Source organism: Panulirus ornatus, chromosome 32 (genome assembly GCF_036320965.1).
Source record: "Panulirus ornatus isolate Po-2019 chromosome 32, ASM3632096v1, whole genome shotgun sequence".
Taxonomy (NCBI): domain Eukaryota; kingdom Metazoa; phylum Arthropoda; class Malacostraca; order Decapoda; family Palinuridae; genus Panulirus; species Panulirus ornatus.
In genome coordinates this window covers 18185453-18210986 of record NC_092255.1, presented here as the reverse complement: position 1 = coordinate 18210986, position 25534 = coordinate 18185453, and the positions used below count along the sequence as shown (strand labels likewise).

The following is a 25534-nucleotide window of genomic DNA, read 5'->3' as shown; positions in this document are numbered from 1 at the left end:
TCGGCTGCTCCTCCTTCGTTTATTGCGAAGGTAAAGGCGCCGCGAACCTTTACTCTGTGTGTGTAGCCACAAAGGTGATGGTTTGAGCACTTCTTGCTTCCTCTGGTTAGCTGGTGAACTAATCCTTCTTCAAGTACCTCAGGATCCCCACTTATGGAAAGGTAACATTATATATTTCTTGAATTGCGAGTACGATATGTAACAAATAACATTAACAGAACTGTGGATAGGTTTGGTCCATGCGGTCTCCCTTTGAGGAGTCTTGTCGTGTTCCTCAGTTATCTGGCTAATGTAAGGGGTGTGAATAGGTCGGCAGGATGGTGGCTAAATACTACAAATTCTGCTGTGAAAAGCTTCAAAAGAAGCTTCCCATGAACCCGTCACTGGGAGAGGACGTTTATCTCACGGCAGACAGTAAGAAAGGTTCCCCTTTCCCCCCCCCTTTTCTCGTGTCGCTCAAGTTTCTTTTACGTATGGTGTCCCATAGCCTCATTTCTCTTGCCTATCATTGATCTTTCCCCCTCCTGTACGGTACTAATTTATCATAAACAGGAGGAAAATAATCCCGGTGGGTGAAGCTAGGCTACAGATACCATTTCTTCCCGGATAACGGACCTTCGGGCCAATTCTTTTTCCACAAGGATTATCATTTCTTGTCCCAAAGATATGGACAAAGAGACCAAGAGAGGAAGGAGTAACAAACTTATAATTGGAATTAATCCTTACCAAAGCTGATTTTCGAATCTTTTTTCTTAACTTACTGATCTGTTGACTCAGGGATTACGTTCTTGAGTATTTCTCGGTTCAAATAATGAGGCAGATTGAGAAATAATTGTCTATTACAGAAATGATATTCTTTTTCGATTCGATGCACTGGCTCAATTTGTTCATTTTTCTTTGTTCATTATCTTCAGTGGCAAAATTTATTGTTTACTTCTGTTAGTATGAGTTATTGTCTGTTTGTGTTTATGTCATTGTTTCCAGTGAACTGTTACCCCATTTCAGTCCAAATCCAAGCGAGTCATCGTCTCGTCTTAGAGTATTTTCCATATTTTAGTTTATTGTCCTTGGTGTTGTTGTTTGTTGTCTTAGCATTCTGATTAATTTTTCCCAGAACTGTAATTATTCTTCAGTGTTGTAATTTGTTATCCCTGTGTTGTAGTTCATTGGATCCAGTGCTGTAGTTCAATGTCTCCACTGCTATGTGTGTAGTTCTTTGTCCCCAAAGCTGTGGTTCATTGTTTCAACTGTGTAGTTCATTGACTCCAGTGTTGTAGCCTATTGTCCCCGGTGTTGTAGTTAATTTTCTTCACAGTTGTAGCTCATGATTCCCATTGCTATAGTTCATTTTCCTCAGTATTGTAGTTTATCATATACAGAGTATTGTAGTTCATAGTCTTCAGTGTTGTAATTTATTGAATCAGTTGATCCGTTTCATTACCTTACCTTAATGTAGTTTGCTTTCACTGCTGCAATTTACTTCACTTGTGTTGCAGTATACAATATGCAGTATTGCATTTTACAAAATTTTGGCTTTCTTTTCAAAGTCATTGATGAGTCTGGTCTATCCGGAATCCTTCTCTACCCTCATCTACCACAGGTTCTGTACTCCTCTACAGTTACATACGATTCTACAGCATATACATTACCAGTCATACTGAGAGCACGAAATTACTTTACAATTATTTCCTTTACCTTTTCACTGCGGAATGATTATGGTAAGCCTAGCCATTAAGCCTTCAACCAAATGGTACCAGACAGTCTCTTTTGTGAAGTCAACTACTGCTTCGCCTCCACCTATTCCACCCTCTCACACAATCTCATTCACACTCACATCTCCATTATCAGTCTCTCTTCTGCTCACCTCTCACATCCTCCTGTGTGTTGTCTTATCTCTTCACCACACCACTCCTGCCGTACTCTCCTCCCTCCCGCCGAGTCAATACCCACACCTCTTATATAATCACCCCATCAGCTCCCTGAGGTACTCACCCCACCACCTCTCATAAACTTAATCCCCCCTCAGTAACAGTCATCTATTCTTGTCTGCCACACGCTTTTTTATACACATACCTCCTCTCAGTACCTATTCAACTCATTTAATATCGGATATTATTCTCCATCTTTTTTTTTTTTTGTAACTCATTTGGTTGTCTTAATCGTATTCATTGATTTATTTTTCTCTGAATGTTATTCCCTTCATTTTTTGTCTTCCATTTTATATTAATGTTGGGGTCATTCATTGCTACTTTCAACTCTCATAATTCATCAACCATCTTTGTGCATGAACCACGTTGGCAGCATCATCTGCTGACGCTACTCACATATCTCTTCAACTTTATCTGTGTCATTGGCATTGTCCACTTTCCCTTGAAAGTTGTCATACATTTAATTTTCTTCGCTTCTTATCTAAGCCTTCCATGATTCTTTTTTTTTTACTCGAAAACCACACGGATTTTAGACATTCTTCCTTAGCCATCCCTGTTCTTAGATCTGCTAACCTCACCTAGCGTCTTCAGCTTCTCACAGTTATATATTAGTTATCTAAATCATTCGTATTTATCAAGTGTATTCTGGAACTTCTTTGAGTTGGAAATGTTTATTTGTATTACAAAGACCTACTGATGCACACACATTCATCGTCCGGTAGCTCCTCGACCATCTATTATTACCATTCACCTAACCATCCATTCATATCACCATTATGAAGACTTCAAAATACCAGTCTTAAGTCTTCTATGTAATCTACACTTAATCTCTTCCCACAACAAATGTGTAGCCACCGCAGTCATATTGATTTCATAATATTTGAAATTGATTGCAACTTCGACTGTAATGAATTTGATTTGAATTTTCCTTATCACATGTAGAGGATAGGCTATCAAGCACGTCTTCCCTCTTTTTTTCCTAAGTTTACGATCTATTTTTGTTCAGCCACGATTTCTGCCGTTTTAATTTTACTATTGTATCTCGCACTTAAAAAAGTTTTTAATAGCACATCTTTTCTCGCGTGGTTTGACGTTATTCTTATAGCCTGTAGACTTTGTACATGATAAAATACCTTCCAGGTCCTTCATACACCTTTGGAAAGAAGAATTGATTTACCAAATGTAATGTCTATCAATTCATATTGAACAAGAAATTTAAACATCTTTGTGACAAAAGTCAAAATGAGAGCATATACCGTTGCTTTTATGAAGTTCAGACCTGTTATCATGGCTTATCTGTCTTTTTTTTTTCTTTTGATATGGCCCCTCAGTACTGAACTTTATTAGGTTTTTATAAAGTTTATTGGTCACTACCTGTAGAAAGTCGAAAAGAAAAAATTTGATACAGTATTCTGTTCAGGAAATATTATCCTTCTGATAAAAACTCTTTTCGAAATATTTATAGATTTGCCAGGTAGATCATATAGCAGTGCTGAAAAACATTTTTCATTCATATTTCTCTCTCTTAGATAACTCCAGAAAGTAACTTGTATTAGTGAAAGTGTGTATATGGTCTTAGAAGGGTTAATTTTTTTTCTAATGATGCTCGTAGGATAAAGTTGACTTTAATGACTTTGGCAGTCGATTGTATACCTAAGCTACAGTAACCAACCCACTATTGACTGATGTAATTGTATCTATATATTCTTAAAGTGAAGATGTTTATGGATTTTTCACAGTTCTATGAAGAAGTAGATTACTTGTCTTTATATAACATATGAGTGGAACCAGAAATAAAAGTTGATTATATTAGAGAGCATTTTCTGTGTCAAAAAGATATACTTTTGGGGGGAACCTTTTATATTTTTTCAAATTAGTTATACATTCAACCAATAGATGGCAGCAGCACGGCGCCGATGCCATATAACATATAGTATATTGCTCAGAAGAGTTTCTCCTCTCACTCGTTTTCTTCGATCCAGTTACCAAGCCAGCTGATGGTCGAGTCCGGGAGGACAGGTGTATCTCCTGTGAATACCCCAAACCTTTTAACACCATGGCAGCAATTTACAGAGCCATGATTCGCAGGGCAGATAAGCTGGTGCCTCCCAGGTTCCAGCCGTTTTGGAACCATCCAGCAGGTATGGAACGCCAGTCGTCAAAATTGTCTAATATTTAAAGTATATATATTGGTGACCTTGGGACACCTGAATATTAATTTGTTAACGGACGTGTTCTTCGTATTATGTGAAACTCCAGTGAAACCAGTTATTTGGCTTTTTGGGGACTGTTCTCTGTAGGGAATTAATATCTCGAAAGGTGTTCAGAACTCTGGAGCTTAAACGGGATAGAAATTAACTTTACACCATTTTTTTTGATAATTATGTGGCACGTTGAAGATATCATATAATTTTGGTCATGTCATGTCAGAGCAGTTACTACAAATTATAAAATTTTGTTAGACTTCCAGCCATCGAGGAAAGTAAAGGTCAGTTATTGAAGGGTGATTTTCCACCCCAAGTGGTGAGGGTGATGAAGTTGAGGGAAGTCGTTAGATGTATGGTCGGAATTAGGACGAAATTAAAACCCAACAAACTTAATCTAAATTGGCATTGAAACTGCAGTTGGACATTGTGTTATTTTCCTAGAAATGCATACGTGTAGTGTTTGCTTGCAGTGTCTGGAGCATTATGTTGAACAGTATTAGTCTGGACTATGCATACCAGGGAAAAATATGATGGTAATGTTAAAAGTAGGTAAAACGCTTTTAAAAAATTAACTGAACCTCAGAAACCATATCCTAACCACTCCTGGAAGCCATTATATGTATTAGAAATTTACATGCATTAGATATGTCTGCTGCTTGGGATTTCATATAGTTACGTGTTGAGAGGTTTGGACGTGGCATGACGAGTTACTTGATCTGACTCCCTTATTTTGAAATTGGCAGTTTGATAATGTTTAACCAGGGCTGTGACTTTGTTATATTGCCTGTGATAATGATTATTTAAGTGAATATCAATTAATGAATATTGAGATATCGATTGCTAAGGAGGTTAGATGATGTATTCGTTGGTTCTATTTATACAGATGTTTCATGTAATTTCATTTCTCCCCACTTTTTCTCTGATATTTAAAACCCTAACTATTACCATCTGATGTGATGTTGCAGAATAAACTACTGATGCACTTCATTCTCCTCAACTCAGTTGAAGTTAAGCTCCACATGATACCGAGTGATTTTGTTTTACAGTCCTCGTGAAGTGTCAGAGAACACAATAGATAGTTGTCGAGCATGATTGGAGCATCATATTTAACTGAACAACATTGAATAAGGCAATGGCAGTATTTTTAGGAGAATAAGGGGTTAACATGATAGAGTGGGTAATGTTCTTGTAAAAAACATGAAATTCTCACGCAATTCTTTAGTGTTAAGATTTAATGTTCAGTACAGGATTCTAGTCAAAGTATTTTAGTTACAACCATGATTGAGCACAGCAAAAATGGCACTGGATGTCAACAAATAAATGACACAGCAAGCAGCCCTGCATTTCTAGCAAGGAACAAGTTTAATGTTGGTATACTACTGATACCATTTTTGCCATTAGGTGAAAGTTATATATATATAGGGCCTGTTAATAAGTTGCAAGTATACGATTATATTAAGTAATCCCACATTTTACCTGACATGCATAACCCTCACCCTTCTTTCGATGAAATGTTATGCTCCAGATCTTGCTCTGCATCTCCCATTGTACTGATATTATATTTGTACCTTAAGAAATAGGTTTCAGTTTTGTCTGATAATTTTGATGTTAATGCTGTAAGTATAAAAGTTTCAGAGTTAGTGACAAGTACTTTATCCTCAACAGGATTGTGAACGCACAGGATGATTTTCCAATTAGAGTGGTTGAAAGCATTATTAAAGATAAATTTAAGAATAGACTTGATAAGTACTTCGCTTCAAGGCCATGACTTTCATCATTTGTGTCTGTAGTCAAAATTACAATTTGCAGGTTATTCTCTTTGAATTATCTGTTTGCTGTATAATTTTAACCACATTATTTTGAGTTTCTGATATCCTCCATTATCACAACCAACTTAGAAAGGACCCAGTGGTGCGTTGCTGTTTGAATTCCTCTGTATTTCTTTGTGTTCCTTATTAACGCAGAAGAAAATCACTCTGTATTCAAAGCTAGTTTCAGTGTGAACATACACAGATGAATTACCCATCTGCAATATCAGATGAAAATTCTTACCATATTGAGGAGAGCCCTGAGCAATTTTTTTTTTTTTTTTTAGTGAATCAGTACCTGAACCCTCCTTTTTCTTTTTGCTTATCACACTGGAATATAGACTGTAAAGTTCCAGTTTAGAGGTACAGCAAATGTAATGGTAAAATTCTAATTTAGCACTGCTTTGACATAAAATGATTTTTTTTCTGATGTGCTAGTGTAGTGTTTAAATCACGATTTTAAACTTCGAATTGTATTGAAAGATGATAAATGAGGCACCAGTAGTGAGGGTCATGTATATCATGGGTAACTTGGGGATAATTTATGTAAATGGAACCTTTAAAAGCCTCGTAATCTCTTTAGCAATTGAGTTTATTTAAATGATCAATGTTTTAGTTGAAACATACCAGTCTTACCCATAACAGAACACTACGCAATTTTTTTGCTGTTAGGTGATGTGAGATGAGGTTTTCATTGGTCTTAATTTTTTAGAATTATTTTTCTTACTTTTGCATCCCTTAATTCCACATTCTGTTTGACAACCTTCACTGCTTTTGCTTTCTTTAGTATTTTTCAAAGATCATAAAGCTCCAAATCATGCTCTGCAACTGTTCTTTTCTTTCTTTCATGCTATTCGCAATTTCCCGCGTTAGCGAGGTAGCGTTAAGAACAGAGAACTGGGCCTTTGAGGGAATATCCTCACCTGGCCCCCTACTCTGTTCCTTCTTTTGAGAAAAAAAAAATAAAAAGAGAGGAGAGGATTTCCAGCCCCCCGCTCCCTCCCCTTATAGTCGCCTTCTACGACACGCAGGGAATACGTGGGAAGTATTCTTTCTCCCCTATCCCCTGTTATATTCTCTAAATGTTGCAGTAGCATATGCACAGAATCACTTGGTATCCAAAGTTGATAGTGATGCAGAGCTAAACTGGACTTTTTGTTACAGTACCTAGGTGGCTTATGGATGTAGAAATACGCATCATTGGACTCCTTATACTTAGTAGATGTTCTTTAGAATATTTTTTATTTCACAATGATAATTAATAGGAAGGGTTTTGATATTCAGTGAATGTAGTGTATAAAAACTCCTCTAGAAATCAGCAGAAGAAAAAATTACACCTAACTTACTTTAGCAAAGCAAATTTAACGTATTCTCAAAGTTTTGAAAATATTTTAAAAGTTATGGTGAGTTGTGCTTCAAGTTGACGGAGGATGTATTCTATGACCTTGTTTCCATTGTTTGGTAGGTGTAATTACTTATGTAAATTTGTTTAATACCAGACTGTTTCTGTTTATGTTACACCACATGGATTAGTAAATATATATTTTGTAAGTGTTCTTCATTGTTTTCTTTTAAATCTTCAAGATTGTGACTGTTTTCAAGTCAGAGTCCCTTTCCATACATCCTTTTTAGTTGCATATGTTGATCAGAATATATGATAAAGAACATTCGTTACATTTTTATATTATCACAGCCTGTACCTTTCAGTAACGTGTTTAGTACACATTTTCATCATGCAACTGGTTTATATATTTCTTCAGAGTTAACTCCGTATGATCTATCTTTTGAAATGTATGGAGAATGTTGAGATGACTACTTTCCAAATTGGAAGTCAAGCAAAGCCAGCTGGCGAAAATTTATCATGGGAAAATGGTCAGTAACAATAGGATTTAAACATATTTCTCTTCTTGTCCTTACTTGGTAATGGATAGTTAAAACCTAAGATTGCAGGCAAACCAAATTTACCATTAAGCCATAGTTTGACGGTACATTACCAAGGAAACTAATAAAAGCTGTATAAAAGTGCAGCAAAAGTTTTTCAAGTAGTAATTGATAATATGAACAAAGTTCAGTACAGTACCACATTACAAAAGCAGGAAGAAAACTTTGAGGTTGTCTTCAAATTAAACTTCTCTTTGAAATATATATTTATTTATTTATTAATTTATGTATATTTATGTATGGAGAAAAACTGGAGGAAGTGAAGTGTTTTAGATATCTGGGAGTAGATTTGGCAGCAGATGGAACCATGGAAGCAGAAGTGAATCATAGGGTGGGGGAGGGGGCGAAAATTCTGGGAGCGTTGAAGAATGTGTGGAAGTCGAGAACATTACCTCGGAAAGCAAAAATGGGTATGTTTGAAGGAATAGTGGTTCCAACAATGTTGTATGGTTGCGAGGCGTGGGCTATGGATAGAGTTGTGCAGAGGAGGGTGGATGTGCTGGAAATGAGATGTTTGAGGACAATATGTGGTGTGAGGTGGTTTGATCGAGTAAGTAATGTAAGGGTACAAGAGATGTGTGGTAATAAAAAGAGTGTGATTGAGAGAGCAGAAGAGGGTGTTTTGAAATGGTTTGGGCACATGGAGAGAATGAGTGAGGAAAGATTGACCAAGAGGATATATGTGTCAGAGGTGGAGGGAACGAGGAGAAGAGGGAGACCAAATTGGAGGTGGAAAGATAGAGTGAAAAAGATTTTGAGTGATTGGGGCCTGAACATGCAGGAGGATGAAAGGCGTGCAAGGAATAGAGTGAATTGGAACAGTGTGGTATACCGGGGTTGACGTGCTGTCAGTGGATTGAACCAGGGCATGTGAAGCGTCTGGGGTAAACCATGGAAAGTTGTGTGGAAAGGGAGCTGTGGTTTCGGTGCACTATTACATGACAGCTAGAGACTGAGTGTGAACGAATGTGGCCTTTGTTGCCTTTTCCTAGTGCTACCTCGCACACGTGAAGGGGGAGAGGGTTTTAATTTTATGTGTGGCAGGGTGGCAACAGGAATGAATAAAGGCAGACAGTATGAATTATGCACATGTGTATATATTTATATGTTTGTGTATGTATATATATGTGTACGTTGAAATGTATGGGTATGTATATGTGCGTGTGTGGACGTGTATGTATATACATGTGTATGTGGGTGGGTTGGGCCATTGTTTCATCTGTTTCCTTGCGCAACTTCGCTAATGTGGGAGACAGCAACAAAGTAAAATAGATAAATGAAATAGATATATACATATAGCATTTGTAAGTAGGCACCATCAAGCCCTCGTCTTTTAAATTTCAAAACAAAATTTTTTTTCATCCCCTAGGTCCCAAAACTGTGTTTTTCTGGGCTCCATGCTTCAAGTGGGTAAGTAGCAGTTTTTACAATAGTTGATAAGTTACTTGCACACAGAAAAAATGCCGGAGTGTGTGAATGGTAGGGAGACTATGTAGAAGAGTCAGGGAACTTTAACAAAATTGGAATACTAGCAGAAGCTGTTACCATTTAGACTACTAGCCACAGGTGATAGGCAAGATGATAGGGTGATTCAAAGTCAGAAGAGAACAACAAAGCTGAAGAAGTGAAGCCTATGATTGATGAAGTAGATAGTCAGGGGTAAAGTTTAGTTAGAAATACTTTGTAGAGATACTGAAGACTCTGGAACAAATAGGCAGATTGCTTTAATGGATATGTGTGTCAAAGTGTGTGTGTGTAAAACTGTAGTCAGAGACAGGATGCTGGATGAAGCACACCACAAAACAGAAGATATTGGATAGGAATTAAGGTGTAGGGATGCTGAGGGTTTCCTAAGCAGATACACAAAGCACAACATTGGATAGTATTGTTAAGGAGACTGTTAGGACAGTCAGAGATAGCATGCTTATAGAGTGTTTAGCATGGTGGATGGGTGGCTTAAGGCATTACCAGCAGTTTATAGTTGCTCTGAAACTATGAAAAAAACAGATTATTAAAGGTGAACAACAAGGAAAGAGACATAACCTGCATGCAGGAAATAAAAAAAGATTGGCCTCCATACAACTGAGGGAAGTTGTGCAGTGATTGGTTGTTAGGCAAGAGTGAACTCTCTCACCATACTTTTACAAGTAGGTAATTACAAATATGTAATTACATACACAAACCTCATTTGTGTGGTGGTTAGCATTACTGACCATGAGTCAGCATGGGCCTGTTTGAGGTTGGGCCTGAATGAGTTTGAATCCTTGGCACAGCAGTTGGCCCACACTCAACTTAGATGTTCATCCTCCCCTTAGTGCTAGTTGATAGATGGGCACCTGGCTTAGGCTGGAGGGATGTGTATGTGTTTATACCCATAGGAGTAAAGACATAGTTCTTTACTCCTTTTCCATATATCCTTGATGGCCTTGATTGGAGCATATTTTGACTGCTTCGTCAGTCATAATGAAAAAAGATAGATATAGTGGTTAAATACCAGCATCCCAGTTGTTGAAAAAAACTTGCTTGAGAATTTGTTGCTGCCATAACATTTGTTTTGATATTTTCAGGGTCTGGTGATTGCTGGTTTGGGAGACTTAACTCGACCTGCAGAGAAGCTGTCAGCATCACAGTCAGGAGCTCTGGCTGCCACTGGCCTTATCTGGTCAAGGTTAGTGTAGATGGGGAATACTTGGATATTTAGGTTTAAGGTTATTTGATTTTTTTGTTGCATTGCTTCATTTCATTTGTTACCCAAATTTGTCAAACTGGTTAGGCTCGATATAGGAGCCAACAGGTACATTAATTATTAATGCACCTTTACATCTATAATAGGAGCAGCCCACATACAAAAGCATCTGATTGGATTAGCTTGGTGAAGGCAAATACTTTGTGTTTCTTTTACTGTACAGGGGTGCAGAAGGCTGTGTTGTGCTCCATTGGCTTGGAATACTGTTCAATTGAAAATATAAGGAGAGATTGACCTTCTGGAATGCCATGAATGTCTTTGATGTGTATGCGATAAACAGCAAGTGAATACAGTGTTATTATCACGGTCCACATTGTGCAAGGGTGTTGGTGGGTGTTATGGAGTTTCTATATACATGTTATGACCTCAGAAGTGAGTCATCACCTACCAGCTGTGAGCCATGCTTCCTAATGGGTCATATGACATTTAAAATCTTTTCATCTCTACTGACTGTGCTCCTTTGATATGTAATTACTGTAAATGTGATAAAGGGTAAACCATGGAAAAGTGTGTGGGGCCTGGATGTGGAGAGGGAGCTGTGGTTTTGGTGCATTACACGACAGCTGGAGACTGAGTGTGAATGAATGTGGCCCTTTTGTCTTTTCCTGGTGCTACCCCTGTTGGAGGTGGGGATGCTGTTTCATGTGTGGTGGGGTGGCGACGGGAATGGATGAAGGCAGCGAGTATGAATATGTACATGTGTACATAGGTATATGTCTGTGTATGTATATATTGAAATGCATGTGATTGTATATGTGTGTTTGTGGGTGTTTATGTAAATACATGCGTATGTCGGTGGGTTGGGCCATTTCTCGTCTGTTTCCTTGTGCAACCTCGCTAATGCTGGAGACGGTGATTAAGTATGATAAATAAGTAGATATGTATACATATAAATAAAAAGATATATGTATATTTGAAATATATTTCATTCCCAGATACATTTTCTTATAATTGAATTATTAGATACTTGGACAGTAGTTGCCAGTGATGCAAACCATGGGCTATAAACAAGAATTGATGTAGGATGTACAGAGGAGGGAAGATGTGCTGGAATTAAATGTTTGAGGACAGTATGTGGTGTGTGGAGGGTTTGTCAAATAAGTAATGAATAATAGGATAAGGGAGAATTGTAGTAATGAGTATGGTTGAAAGAGTTGAAGAGGATGTGCTGAAATGGTTTACACATGGAGAAAATGAGTGAGGTGAGTTTAACAAAGAGTACACCTGTGTCAGAAGTGGAGGGGAGAAAGAGAAGGGGAAGGCCAAATCGGAGATGGAAGGATAGAGTGAAAAAGTGTTTGAGTGCTCGATGCCTGAACATGCTTGAGGGTGAAATGTGTGCATGGGATAGAGTGAATTGGAGTGATTTCATGTACAGGTCTTGGATGGGGCTTTGTATTTAGTGCATTACATATCACGGCTAGAGAATGGATTTGAGTGAATGAGGCCTTTTTTTCATCTGTTCTTGTCATTTCCTCACAAACATGGGAAATGGCGAACATGTTTGAAAGAAAAGAAAGAAAAGAATCTTAGTAGAAAAAAATCCTTGTAGAAAAAATTGGGAAATGGCAAAAAGCACAAAAGAGGAGAAAGAAAAAAAAATTCTAGTAGAAAAAATCCTTTTATTGTACATACTATTCATCATCTAGCCATGCATGAAATGTATTTTACATTTGAGATCCATATATATTAGCATTTTCATTCATTTACTTTGAATTATTTCAATTTGCAGGTATTCTCTGGTGATATATCCAAGGAACTGGAACCTCTTTAGTGTGAATATGTTTGTTGCTATAACAGGGCTATACCAGCTATTTCGCATCTTCAAGTAAGTAACATTTTAGTAATTACTGTAAACCCTTTTGAAGCAGGTCATGAAATTGTCAGAAGTTGAAATTTTCCATTGTTAAAAGATTGGAAATCAGTAAGAATGTACAACACTGCTTTCAAGTTGAAAGGTTCAGCTATCTTTTGTGTATGGCATATCTTACATGGGCATGTACAGTATGTTTAGTGTTGTCTTCCTTCCTTGCCCCCTTAAATTATTCTATGATGTATATTTTAGTACTTAACAATTTTTTCCAGTCTGCAAGAAATTTGAAATGTATCATACAGTTACTGTTATTTACAAAGTCATTTAAGTATTGTATTGGACATGTCTCCTTCATTTTTGACATGAACATTTACATTCTACCTTTCAGCAGACAAATGAATACCATTAGATGAACCTTTTACATATGAACTTAAATCCCAGCATTCACAAATAAGTTGTTTGCATCCACACTTTAAACTATGTTGGTTTGATATACAAATTATTGAAATGGAAGTAATGACAATATTAGAGAAACTCAAGAAATAATGTTATTGTAAATTTTAAAGATGCCAAGATATGTAATTTTATATAAGTAGTTTTAAGTGAATCTTTTGTGCCAAAATATTTTATTCTATGAAAATAATTTAAAGATTTTTTATACCTTTTTATGCTAAAAATCACTTAAACCATTGTGTTCTAGCACTTTACCATTTCCTCAAAATCAGATCGTCATTAGTAGTTTGTCTGTTTCGTTGCCCATCTTTTTGTACCTCTTTGTGCTTGTAGTTGACTGTTGTTATATATGTATATGCTGTAGGTGAAGTGAATTCTGCATTCATGGGCTGCTTTCTCTTGAATTTTGCTGATATTTTTTAAACATACGTTTGTTGTCAGCACTTGAAGTTTCATTACTTGGCTTATTCCATTTATGCATTGATTAACATTTCTGACTTCATACATTCTTTCTCACAACGTTCTTCTGGAATTTCTTGTACATACAAATGTTTCACATAGCCACAGGAGCTTTATAAAGAGAAAAAGAGGTATGCCACCCAGTTCCAATTGGTTATCTTTGTTAGGCAGACTTCTTTGGAATTCTGTGATTGTCACTGGTCAGGCAGTGCATTGTTGTGTTGTCAGCACTGTGCAAGAAATGCACGGATGCTTGATGTGGATACAGTCTATTGTCAGAAAGTAGTGCAGTATTTTGTGCAGCAGTGTACTGTACATATTTTGCATGTGTTTTGCCACTTGCATCTTTCTGTCAAAGCATCTTATAAGTCCTGTTGGTAACAGTGGTGCTAAGAAATGTGAGGACATGACCTCTGAGGTTAAAATTGATGTATTCAAATGTTATGAGAGAGATGAATGAACAACTGATATTAAGCATGCCCTTGGACTTAATGAATCTTATTTACAAACTATTCGTGATAGTTCAAAGAAGATCAAGGAGAGTGCCAAGAGTGGAACATTAATCAGTGCATATAAGACCTCATATTCCCAAAGTTCAGTTGTGCAGAGAATAGAATGAGATATGGATAGGGGGCTTTGGTTTTGGTGTGTGTGCGGGCAAAGATGGATGTGTTTGATGGCATAGTAGTCCCTGCAGTGTTGTATGGATGTGAGGCATGGGCCCTAGAGAGGAATTATGGAAGAGGGTAGATGTATGTGGAGGTTTTATGCTGGTCAGCTTTAGGCAAATTGTATTAGGATGTATCTATTTATAGAATGTACCTTCTATAGGACATAAGCATTTTCGTGGACCAAAAGTTTAATATCTATGGTATCTCCACAGCTATGAACAGCAGAAGGCCAAGAGACTCAAGGAAGACTAGGCCCCTGTAAGTTTTTATTTGTCGAGACTCCTCTGAGATAAGCTGTTGCATACTTTGCATTCTGGTTTAGGAAATTATTGATTTTCAAATGTGTAACAGTAATCACAGGGTTTGAATTTCTCACACATTGGATTACTTGAAATATAAGAAACAGATAATGGCAACACTACATGGAGTATAGTTTTATACTAATGATGCTGAAGTATAGTGCTCTGTATTTTTAATATCACCTGAAATGTGTAAATAAAGATATGTCAAATGACACTTAGTTTGCTTTTCATGCAGTTGATTTTTCTCTGTGTTGTAAACCTAAAGAGCATACACATAAAATGATTTGACAGTCGTGACAGTTGAATAATTATCTTTGTAAAACCAGACTACTAAATCTAAGTAGCTCTTCCCTTGTGAGGTTGCAGGCTACCACATTCATCCAGTAAGGGGCCAGAATAATTAAACTTGGATTTCTTCAGTAAAACTCGGTGAAAGTGAACATGGTCACAACACCAAAAGGTGGATGATGCAAGACCTTTTCATTTGACTTTTTTGTAATCAGTTATAAGAATTAACATGATTACTACTAGATTATTGAAAACTGATGTTTACAGTTACTCATGATGAGTTTATATTTTCAGTAGTATGTGTATATGTTTTATCATTTAAATTCTTCCCTTTTCTGCTTTAGCACAATTTCACTATATTGCTCTGCATAGGTCATATATTGTATGATTTAAACTTTTTTGAGTTTTCTTAAGGGATCAAACTAGGCTGTAAGTCTGAAGCTGTTGGTCAAGTTGTTAGCCAGTGGATGGAGAAAGTATTAGTTTTAGTGCTCAGAAATGTTTGACTAAATACGGTGCCTTAAGCCATGGAATTAATGTTCATCTTCATTCTCAAGGAATGTGAATTCTCCAGTAAAATACAGTAAAATATGGAAATGATAACTGGTCATTGTTTGATAGCACTCTGAGCATGCAGCTGAAAATAATTCCATGGTCAAAGGGTTTCGGAGCAATACACAGCTACTAATCCTGAAAGAACATCTCAGTACATGTTGAAAATTTCCTGACAGACCCAAACATTATATTACCTTGGTAAATGACTATTAGATTATTCAGCATTCATCACCATTAGTACACAGGTAAACTGAGACTCTCCTTTCTTGTCTTCCTGTGTTCAGGGAAGGATTAGATATGCTGATAAAAGTCACTGATAACGTCATGTGTGGCTTCTGTGTGCATGTTCAGCCATCAGTCTTGGTGCTCTTGGAATATACTATTGAGTCATTTGAGTAGTTGTCACTGTTGTCATCTTCAGGGATGGCATGAAGTATCTGTGTCATATGGAGCTGGCTGCAAAGCTTGCATGTTTTCTGGCAGGCCTTTATGGAAAAGTCTCGCCTCATATTATCCACAGCTCTCTTATGTAATTTAAGATCTTTGTCTTTTTAAAAAAGTTCCATTACACTTGCATCTATGCCTAGCGGCATACTGCTGGAATTATCCAGGTCATAGTATCATAATGATTATGGCTTATTGTATCTACTCACCACAAGTTGTAAAATCTCCAATATTCAAGTGTTTCAGGAACAGATTTCAGGTCTGGGCCCATTTTCTTGTAACCTCTTTTAGCAATGAACGTTTATTAACATAATCAAGATTAACTTGCACATATATTTCATATTGTGTTAAAAGTTGTAGTGGATCAAGATGCTAGTAACATGTTTTTTTATAACTTTTCTACCTCCAGCTCCAGTCTACTCTGATTGCCTTGTTTTTTCCCAGTTTTCAATGTTTGAAATTTCTTTGATATCATCTTTGTTGATATGTCTAGAGGAGATTCTTCTCACATGACTGCAGAATGCAAAAGATGGTGACCACAAAGTAGAAGGACAGTGAATATGTCATTACAAGTGCAAGCTCAAAGGACTTATGCAAGCATACACAGACTGTTTATGGTTGTGGTTGTAAGGGAGAGATATGAGGCAATGCATAGTATGTGCCACAAGAAATGTCTGCCATTATTTGAAGTTCATTTTAGAATGCAGATATTCAGGCTGGCAAGAATCCAAGATTCAGGGCTTTCTAAAATGAGGTAATCCGAGTTAGAGACTTTTCTGTTAATTGTGATATGCAAAATACAACTTTTTTTTTTTTTTTTTTTTTTTTTTTTTTTTTTATACTTTGTCGCTGTCTCCCGCGTTTGCGAGGTAGCGCAAGGAAACAGACGAAAGAAATGGCCCAACCCCCCCCCCCCATACACATGTACATACACACGTCCACACACACAAATATACATACCTACACAGCTTTCCATGGTTTACCCCAGACGCTTCACATGCCTTGCTTCAATCCACTGACAGCACGTCAACCCCTGTATACCACATGACTCCAATTCACTCTATTCCTTGCCCTCCTTTCACCCTCCTGCATGTTCAGGCCCCGATCACACAAAATCTTTTTCACTCCATCTTTCCACCTCCAATTTGGTCTCCCTCTTCTCCTCGTTCCCTCCACCTCCGACACATATATCCTCTTGGTCAGTCTCTCCTCACTCATTCTCTCCATGTGCCCAAACCATTTCAAAACACCCTCTTCTGCTCTCTCAACCACGCTCTTTTTATTTCCACACATCTCTCTTACCCTTACGTTACTTACTCGATCAAACCACCTCACACCACACATTGTCCTCAAACATCTCATTTCCAGCACATCCATCCTCCTGCGCACATCTCTATCCATAGCCCACGCCTCGCAACCATACAGCATTGTTGGAACCACTATTCCCTCAAACATACCCATTTTTGCTTTCCGAGATAATGTTCTCGACTTCCACACATTTTTCAAGGCTCCCAAAATTTTCGCCCCCTCCCCCACCCTAATAGATCACCGCAAGTTTAGTTCTTTCCATATGAATACACAGGTTACATTTGGATGGTTTTAGATGTCAAAATGATTTCCATATTTCACAAAAAAAGTTATCTTTGTTTTTCATTTAGCTGGGTATTAAGAACACTGCCATCCCACATGAAATATGGTAATTTTAGTCCCAGAGGCTGGAGCTGATGCACTCATGCTGTAAGGCTTTTCTTCATTGATGGTCCATTATCCATTCCCATCAAGGTCAGCTTTGTAGGGTTAAGGCATCACAAAGCTGGAGCTCAAATCCAGAAACATAGTTAATTGTCTATCTCCTACAGCATGGTATTAATAGGTATTAGATAGATGTAATGAACTGTTTTGGAAAAAAGGTTATGTAAACTAAACCATATAGAAAAAACACCCTTTGTTGTTTATAATTGTCACATTAGTAAGTATTTCAAGTACAGTAATCATCACTGCAATCTGCAAATATTAACCTAATATTGTTTGATAAAAGTATAGATATCTAAAGAAAATGAAAGCATTTCTTTGTTCAAGGAAGGATTAGATGTACTGAGTAAAGTTATTCATAATGTTGTGTGAGGCATCTGTGTGTATGTTCGGCCATCAATCTCGATGCTCTTCGAATGTACTGCCGAGTCATTTGAATCGTTGCCATTGTCGTCATGCTCAGGGATAGCATGATTATCTGTGTCGTATGGAGCTGGTCCAATCAGGCTGAGTAAGACTGGAAGAAACAGCAGTCCATGGAACACACCAAACACGAACACTCCAAAGAATATCTGTGGATTTAGAAAATCATATTTTAACTTATTGAGTGATATTTAACTCTGAGAACATTATTATTAGGAGATGAAAGATATTATAATTTTAAATTCTAAACCTGTTTAACTCTAAAGTGCCTCCTCCATTATGAAGATTCTATTTTAGTTTAAGGGATCAGTATGTTTATTAGAAAATCATGAATTGTCTTTCTGCAGTGTGCTTCCTTGGTGACATCTCCAGTTCAAATACTTGAAAAATATAAGATATTTGATTATTTTACTGATAATGATCTCTTAGACACAGAGGAGGAAGGGGCAACCACTTTTTCTAATATAGAATTTATAAGGACACAACTCAGCTGACAGGTAAAAGAAATGATTCCTTATTGATGTCATCAAAGGTGATGGTGGTGAAATAGACAAAGTGGAAATCATGTGATTGATTTTCATAAAACTAGAGAACCATCTACTTATGTAATAAAGTTCAAACAAAAATATCACCATTGGCTGTAGTAACATGATTTTCTTTGGATTTTCGTCGTAGGTGAAGATAACTCATCACCTTAAAAAAATAATGATCTTGGATTTAATAAATAGTTGGTCACAGAATTTTTCTGCTTGCTTTAGTTAAACTGTCAACCATTTTTTTCAAGGGAAGTGCAAGCAGACATGAAATAAAACTACTGTATTTTCTCTTACACAGTTCCACTTTAACAAAGTTACACTATGGTAACATCTGGGTTTCCATCAAGCATTTTCTTTCTTATTTTGAGCCTTCAAGACAGATATTTTCATATCTCTGTTTTTTTCATTGTTCATCAGTTTTGTATTCTCTGTCTTCTCTTTTATGACAGTGTAGCAAGTCATAAGTCTGCTTCTGGAAACCAGGTGTTCCTGCCCTTCACTAGCCTTTGGGGTTAGGGTTCAGGATCCTGTTTCAGCACAGTATTGCTTGATTGTGTGGATTTGTTCCATCCCATGTAGATTGAAGAAGAGAAGGTGATGATAGGTCATGCACTGGTATGTATTTACTAACTAAATGCAAGAGGTAAGGTATACAGCAAGATGCTGATGAAAGAAATCATACTGTGTTTTACCACATCACTGAAAGATCTTTCTGACAATTAGATGTATTTCTAGCTATGTTTATCATATTCTCTCATATTTTAATTGTGCATTTTGGTAATATATTTGTGTCTGCTGTCCCTGCTCAATACTCCAAAAATTCCATTTTGTTCTCTCGGCCTTATTTTTCTTCAGCTCTTACGTTTATACATTTATTCATCAGTTTAGGCTCTGACATTTCCCTTTAACAATCATCAAAATTCTCCAACCTTTATTTGAACTTTCTCATTACTCAACACACAACACTGTATTTTGTTATTATTGTACTTGATTGCTGTTTCCCACTTCAACAAGGTTGTGCCAGGAAACAGATGAAAAAGACCATTCACTCACATACACATATATACATACATGAACATATACATGTACATAATATATACACACATACATATACATACACAGCATGTCGACCCCTGTGTACCACATCATTCCAATTTACTCTATTCCTTGCACGCATTTCACCCTCCTTCATGTTCAGGCCCCGATCACTCAAAATCTTTTTCACTTCATCCTTCCACCTTCAGTTTGGTCTCCCACTTCTCCTTGTTCCCTCCACCTCTGACTGATACATATATCCTATTTGTCAACCTTTCCTCACTCATTTGTTCCATTTTTGTACTTATGAAATGATTTTGTATGAATAGTTTTCTAACTGGAAGCCTAAATTACAGGATGAGCTGTAGTGGGTATGGAGCATCCTATGAAATTATATGTGGCTGTTTGATAGTTAAACCAAGGTTCAGTGCCATTTGGTGAAAATGACCAGCTTTGCACATCCCAGTTAAGACAGCTCTGTCAGTCCTGCTTGGCCTTTGGCATTACAGTAGAAAAGCTTTGTTATTCAGCACCTACTAGATGTAGGCAATGACAGGTACGAGAATATACCAGTTACAAGAGTGTTTTCCAGTGTTATTTTATGGAAAAATTTAATATTCCAGATTTTTCTTATTCTTAATAATTGACTATAATAATGAGCTTTAACAGTAGTTAATACCGTAGAAGGGAGGTAAGGTTGATTGGAGAAAAACTGGAGGAAGTGAAGTGTTTTAGATATCTGGGAGTGGATTTGGCAGCGTATGGAACCATGGAAGCAGAAGTGAATCATAGGGTTGGGGAGGGGGCGAAAGTTCTGGGAGCGTTGAAGAATGTGTGGAAGTCGAGGAATAGTGGTTCCAACAATGTTGTATGGTTGCGAGGTGTGGGCTATAGATAGAGTTGTGCGCAGGAGGGTGGATGTGCTGGAAATGAGATGTTTGAGGACAATATGTGGTGTGAGGTGGTTTGATCAAGTAAGTAATAATAGGGTAAGAGAGATGTGTGGTAATAAAAAGAGTGTGGTTGAGAGAGCAGAAGAGGGTGTTTTGAAATGGTTTGGGCACATGGAGAGGAAAGATTGACCAAGAGGATGTATGTGTCAGAGGTGGAGGGAACGAGGAGAAGTGGTAGACCAAATTGGAGGTGGAAAGATGGAGTGAAAAAGATTTTGATTGATCGGGGCCTGAACATGCAGGAGGGTGAAAGGCGTGCAAGGAATAGAGTGAATTGGAACGGTGTGGTATACCGGGGTCGACGTGCTGTCACTGGATTGAACCAGGGCATGTGAAGCGTCTGGGGTAAACCATGGAAAGTTCTGTGGGGCCTGGATGTGGAAAGGGAGCTGTGGTTTCGGTGCATTATTACATGACAGCTAGAGACAGTGTGAACAACAGTGGCCTTTGTTGTCTTTTCCTAGTGCTACCTCGTGCACATTTGGGGGAGGGGGTTGTAATTTCATGTGTGGTGGGGTGGCGATGGGAATGAATAAAGGCACAGTATGAATTATGTACACGTGTATATATGTATATGTCTGTGTGTGTATATATATGTATACATTGAGATGTATAGGTATATATATTTGCTTGTGTGGACGTGTATGTATATATGTGTTTGTGAGTGGGTTAGGCCATTCTTTTGTCTGTTTCCTTGCGCTACCTCACTAACACGGGAGACAGCGACAAAGCAAAATTAATAGATAGATGAATAGAAAAATCCTGTAGAAAAATGAAGTATTTTTGTAAAATGCATTCACCAATTAATTGAGTATGCCCCTTTCTTGATTTTTATATATGGTATGCTGTACTAAGTGTTACACTAGATGCTTAAAGGTTTTGCCAGAGACTTTTACATGGATATCCAGAATCTCCAAACACAAGGAGTTGTGTTAAAAAAGGATCATATGCTTGGCTGCTGGTTTCACACTCAGATGAAATAGCAGTAATGTAAGATTTGAAGACTTTAGTGGCCTCTAATGTTTAACTGTCTATCTGGCACCATGTAAATGGCTTATAATACTTCTCTTTACTATTTTAATTTTTGCTTAAAAGTCCAATGTGTTGTGTGGTAGAAATGAAATAATTCATACATTTCCTTGAATAGCACTCTCCTGTGTATTTGAAGTGTTTGGTTAGTTATAGGCACAGGGAAATTTTAGAATTGGTAGTATAAGCTAGACCAACATCCACTCTGTGGCATCCATATTGAAAGTCTTCCCTGCAGCTTTATTCTTGGACCATTCGAGACATTCTTTTCCAATCATGCCTCCTCTCAGCAACATATTTTCACTGTTCCTCCACCTTATTCTTGTAGTAGCTTCAGGCATACTCCTTGCTTGAAAAAAGTTTTGCATTACATCACCCACATTCCTCAGTCTCAGTCCAAATGTTGGGTCCACTTCAAGTGCTGTAACATGTTTCACTTTTATGTCACACTCCTTACTTTGAGTATTTTCTCCTGCCACTTGTCAGACCAAGTAAAGATGCTTTAGCTATCCCTGCAGCTCATATATTCTCTAACCCTGTAAAACATTCTTTCCATTTCATATACATACCAAGTGGCTTTGATGGCAGTTTACCATCCACACTTTTTGTCTTCTCCCATACTGTGTTATCCCTTCTTAAACTTAGCTTTTATGATTTCTACACTCACTTTTCTCCCCAAATTATTATCTACTTTGCTCTGAATATTCCTTACAATGCTTTGGAGTTTTTCCTTGCTGCTTTATTGGTGTTTTAACACTAATTGATTTGTCATATTTTTTTGCAATTACACTTTTCACTTTCTTATTCCATTGCATCATTTCCTTTATAGTGAATACTCTCTTATTACATTTGCATAGTTTAGTATATTTTCCATACATCCTTTTTATCTCCAACACTGCAGATATCAAATCATCTTATCCTTATGTTGTGCCATATGCTATAACAAACATATGATGGCTCTTGTATCAACAAAAAGAAAAGATTATAAGCTTACCTTGAAAAAAGATTGAAAGACATGAGAATCAGAGTTGGCAAGAAGGATAAAAGCAAGGAATGTTGAAAAAGCACCATTAATCACTGCAGGACCCATGCCTCGTACTGTCAGACGAACTCGATAATCTCTTGTTCCTTTTACCTGTTTGGAATATACTTGTGGTTAAAGGATGAACACTGTTTCATATCTTCCCCTATATTAAAAGAGATAGATTTTAGGACATAATTTTTCTCCATGGTCAGTTTGTTCCTAGAGCCATGAGATACCTTAAATCTGTATGAGTTTGAAACCATTAAAACAAGCTAATTCCAAAACAATGTACACTGGTCCATCATGTAATCAAAATATTTGAAATAGTAATAAAGAAATATATAATTAAGTATCTTATCAGAGACTATTTTATCAGTGAAAGATATCATGGATTTTTTTTTTTTTTTTTTTTATACTAATCGCCATTTCCCGCATTAGCGAGGTAGCGTTACGAACAGAGGATGAGGACTGGGCCTTTGAGGGAATATCCTCACCTGGCCCCTTTCTCTGTTTCTTCTTTTGGAAAAAAAAAAAAGAAAAAAGAAAAAAAAAAAATCATGGATTTATACCAAGTAAAAGTGCACAAACACAAATGCTAATGCACTACAATAACACTTTATGAAACTTTACACAGTGGAAAAGAAAAAACGTTTTTTTATACTTTTCAAAAGCATTTCACAGAATGAATTATGGAGTGGTACTAGAAAAACAAAACATCTAAAGGCAAACTAGGAATGTGGATTAATGAGTTTTCAACCAACAGAAAAATCAGGATAGTGGCAACTGGAACTATGTCTGATGATGTTCTTTCAAGTGTACCAAAAACAGACAGCTTAAGCTGCAATATCCACTTAAATCAGGATGTATGAGTAAGGTTGCTAGAAACAGCATAACCAAATGTTCTGGAATTGACACAAGAGTAAGTAAAACTGGGTAATGAAGAAAATCAAGAGAAACTATAAACAGGCCTTGCTAATATATATAAATGGGTAGATAAGAACTATATGGAATTTCATGAAGACAAATATGTTTTGGAGTGATTAAGTGCATTAGTGCCTTCATGCAAAGGTATTACAGGGAAAGAATAGTGAGCAAAGACTTTGAAGTTACTGTTAAGTGCAAAGCTTGATATAAAGGAGTTTACTGATAAAGTAGTGCTTTCAAGCCAAATGAAGAGTTGTATGATAATAATGAAACTATTCAATGTGAATATAAGAAGTAGAATAGACTATTACTGTATTGTGCAGCAACCGGATCAAGAAATGAAAATCTACAAACTAGAAAGAATACACAAACACTTCATAAGTAAAGTTGGAGGACTGGGGCACATGAACTATCATAAGAACCTGAAAGAGCTTGAACTATACAGTCTGGAGAGAAGAAAAGAGAACTACAAGATAACTTATGCATAGTGGCAAATAGATGGTATAAATAATAATGTTTTAGATCTAAGAGCATCTCAGTGAGGAAGATGCAGAACTATCAAACGAGGAGGTATTCCTAGGAACCTGCTTTTGAGATATTGAACAGAAAGACACGAATGTCTAGCCAAGAAACTTTTTGGTGCAGTTCCAGGAGAGCTTAAAAACATATATTGATTACAAAAACATTTTGAAAGAATATTTGGATTTATGCTGAAGTCTGTTCCTGACTGTAAATTTGCAATTAAAACAAATGGCATCTTTCAACAAGCAAGATATGAGTACCATGTACTAACCGTGCCTTTCTTGCAAAATTTCATTGCAGGTTCTCATATGTAGGTACTCCCTATCTTACTGGTAATCACCCACTAGGTAGTTAACAGCATAACTTAGGCCAGGTCTACTTTTCGACAATCAATAAACCCCACTCAGCAATGATATTATCTCTCCAGATCGTTGGTTAAGACCTACTACATTATATTTCGAACACACCAAAGGTTCTCCATGCTGGATGTGGCTGCCACCTTCTTCCATCCTGACATGGACAGTTATACTTGTTTAACTTAGATGGGGCTTTAGATATGAAGGTTCATAAACACTGCTGAGAACATACCTCCATTTTTTATACCTACTTGAGACATGTAGGTCACTTACTACATACATACCCTTCCAGCTTATAACCATCACATTTCACTTTCTCCAGTCTCTGCATAGGTCTAGTGTTTACCTTTCTCCCACCCCCATTCCATTTACAATTTTTTTTTACTTCTATAGAAGCTCTAAGTGTAATGGCTCTTTACAGGGGAAATAAACAGGTAGATACCAAAATGGTGTTGTCCCAAAATAGCAGTACTGATTCCCACCCGAGGGTTTGCTTCCTAGGGTTGAACCTCAGTCAGTCAAGCTGCTGCTTTTAAGGTTCTTTTTTGAATGACTTTGACTGATGTTTCAGTAGACAAGATGCTCCCAAGCTCAGTCTTGAATGAGGATTAATGCCCTAAGTCATGGTGGGCAGGTTTGATCTATTTCAGCCCATGTATCTTATTGTATACCTTGATCACTCTTGACCAAGCTTTCCATATAAAAAAAGTGAGTACTTACATAGGAAAGCTTGTCTTCTATGGCATCTTGGTTGAGGTTTTATACTTTCTTTCGGTTGTCTAGTGTCATTCAGGGTTGTCTCCTTTTCATGGCGTTATAAGTCTGGAGATTATAACTGACTTGGAAGGTTTTAGGCTTAAGTGGCATAATAGAGTATCTGCTAGCTTAACCTTTTTGACACCACTTGATCTGAACCCACTATCTAGTCACATAGACCACTGTGTACATAAGGAGAGCTCCATGTGCACCCTGGTGATCTTGTTAACCTATAAATGCTGGGTGACATATAGAAAGTTGTTCACAATTTGAACAAAAAAAGTTCTTCAAAATTTTTGCTTCCCTCATGAAATGAAAGAGATGCACAAATGTTCAAAAAAGTGAGGTAACATAAATGGCTGTGATAGAATGCTTGTATAGGGCCCCTGGCAAGAGGTGGCAGAGACAGCAAGGAGGGGTTGTAGGAAGAGTTGGGATGAGCTTCTGATGCAAATTAAGTGATGACTCATTACTTTTCATGAAAGAAGTACTTGTAAATATAAAGGATATATGAAAATTAGTGAGCGAACATAATGTATATGGCTGTGATATACAGGGAAAACTTGTTCTACTGGACAGACATGGGGAAAGGCAGTCTGTTTTAAGCCT

At 37.1% G+C, this 25534-nt stretch overlaps 2 protein-coding genes across 2 annotated transcripts in view; one reads left to right on the top strand and one right to left on the bottom strand.

Annotated features, from left to right (window-relative positions):
* Positions 1-3910: 3910 nt before the first annotated feature.
* On the top strand, positions 3911-14540 carry LOC139759087 (mitochondrial pyruvate carrier 2-like). The gene is made up of 5 exons (XM_071681035.1): positions 3911-4069; positions 9254-9294; positions 10452-10552; positions 12363-12458; positions 14239-14540. The coding sequence occupies exons 1-5, from the start codon at positions 3985-3987 to the stop codon at positions 14276-14278; spliced, it is 363 nt and encodes a 120-aa protein (XP_071537136.1). The 5' UTR covers positions 3911-3984; the 3' UTR covers positions 14279-14540.
* A 3003-nt stretch (positions 14541-17543) lies between these two features.
* The window catches only part of LOC139759086 (NPC intracellular cholesterol transporter 1 homolog 1b-like), a 35169-nt gene continuing 27178 nt past the window's right edge, over positions 17544-25534 (bottom strand). The window contains exons 19-20 of the mRNA XM_071681034.1: positions 22338-22478; positions 17544-17939 (exon numbers count right to left, since the gene is read on the bottom strand). Of these exons, the coding sequence (XP_071537135.1) occupies positions 17724-17939; positions 22338-22478 (357 nt within the window). The 3' untranslated portion in view covers positions 17544-17723. The remainder of the gene's footprint in view (positions 17940-22337; positions 22479-25534) is intronic.

What these genes read in the sequence shown, in the direction of transcription:
- LOC139759087 (XM_071681035.1), top strand. Translation starts at nt 3,985, where the DNA reads ATGGCAGCAATTTACAGAGCCATGATTCGCAGGGCAGATAAGCTGGTG. An exon ending in GTTTTGGAACCATCCAGCAG is followed by an intron (nt 4,070 to 9,253) that starts GTATGGAACGCC and finishes TTCATCCCCTAG; the next exon opens with GTCCCAAAACTGTGTTTTTC. An exon ending in CAGCTATTTCGCATCTTCAA is followed by an intron (nt 12,459 to 14,238) that starts GTAAGTAACATT and finishes GTATCTCCACAG; the next exon opens with CTATGAACAGCAGAAGGCCA.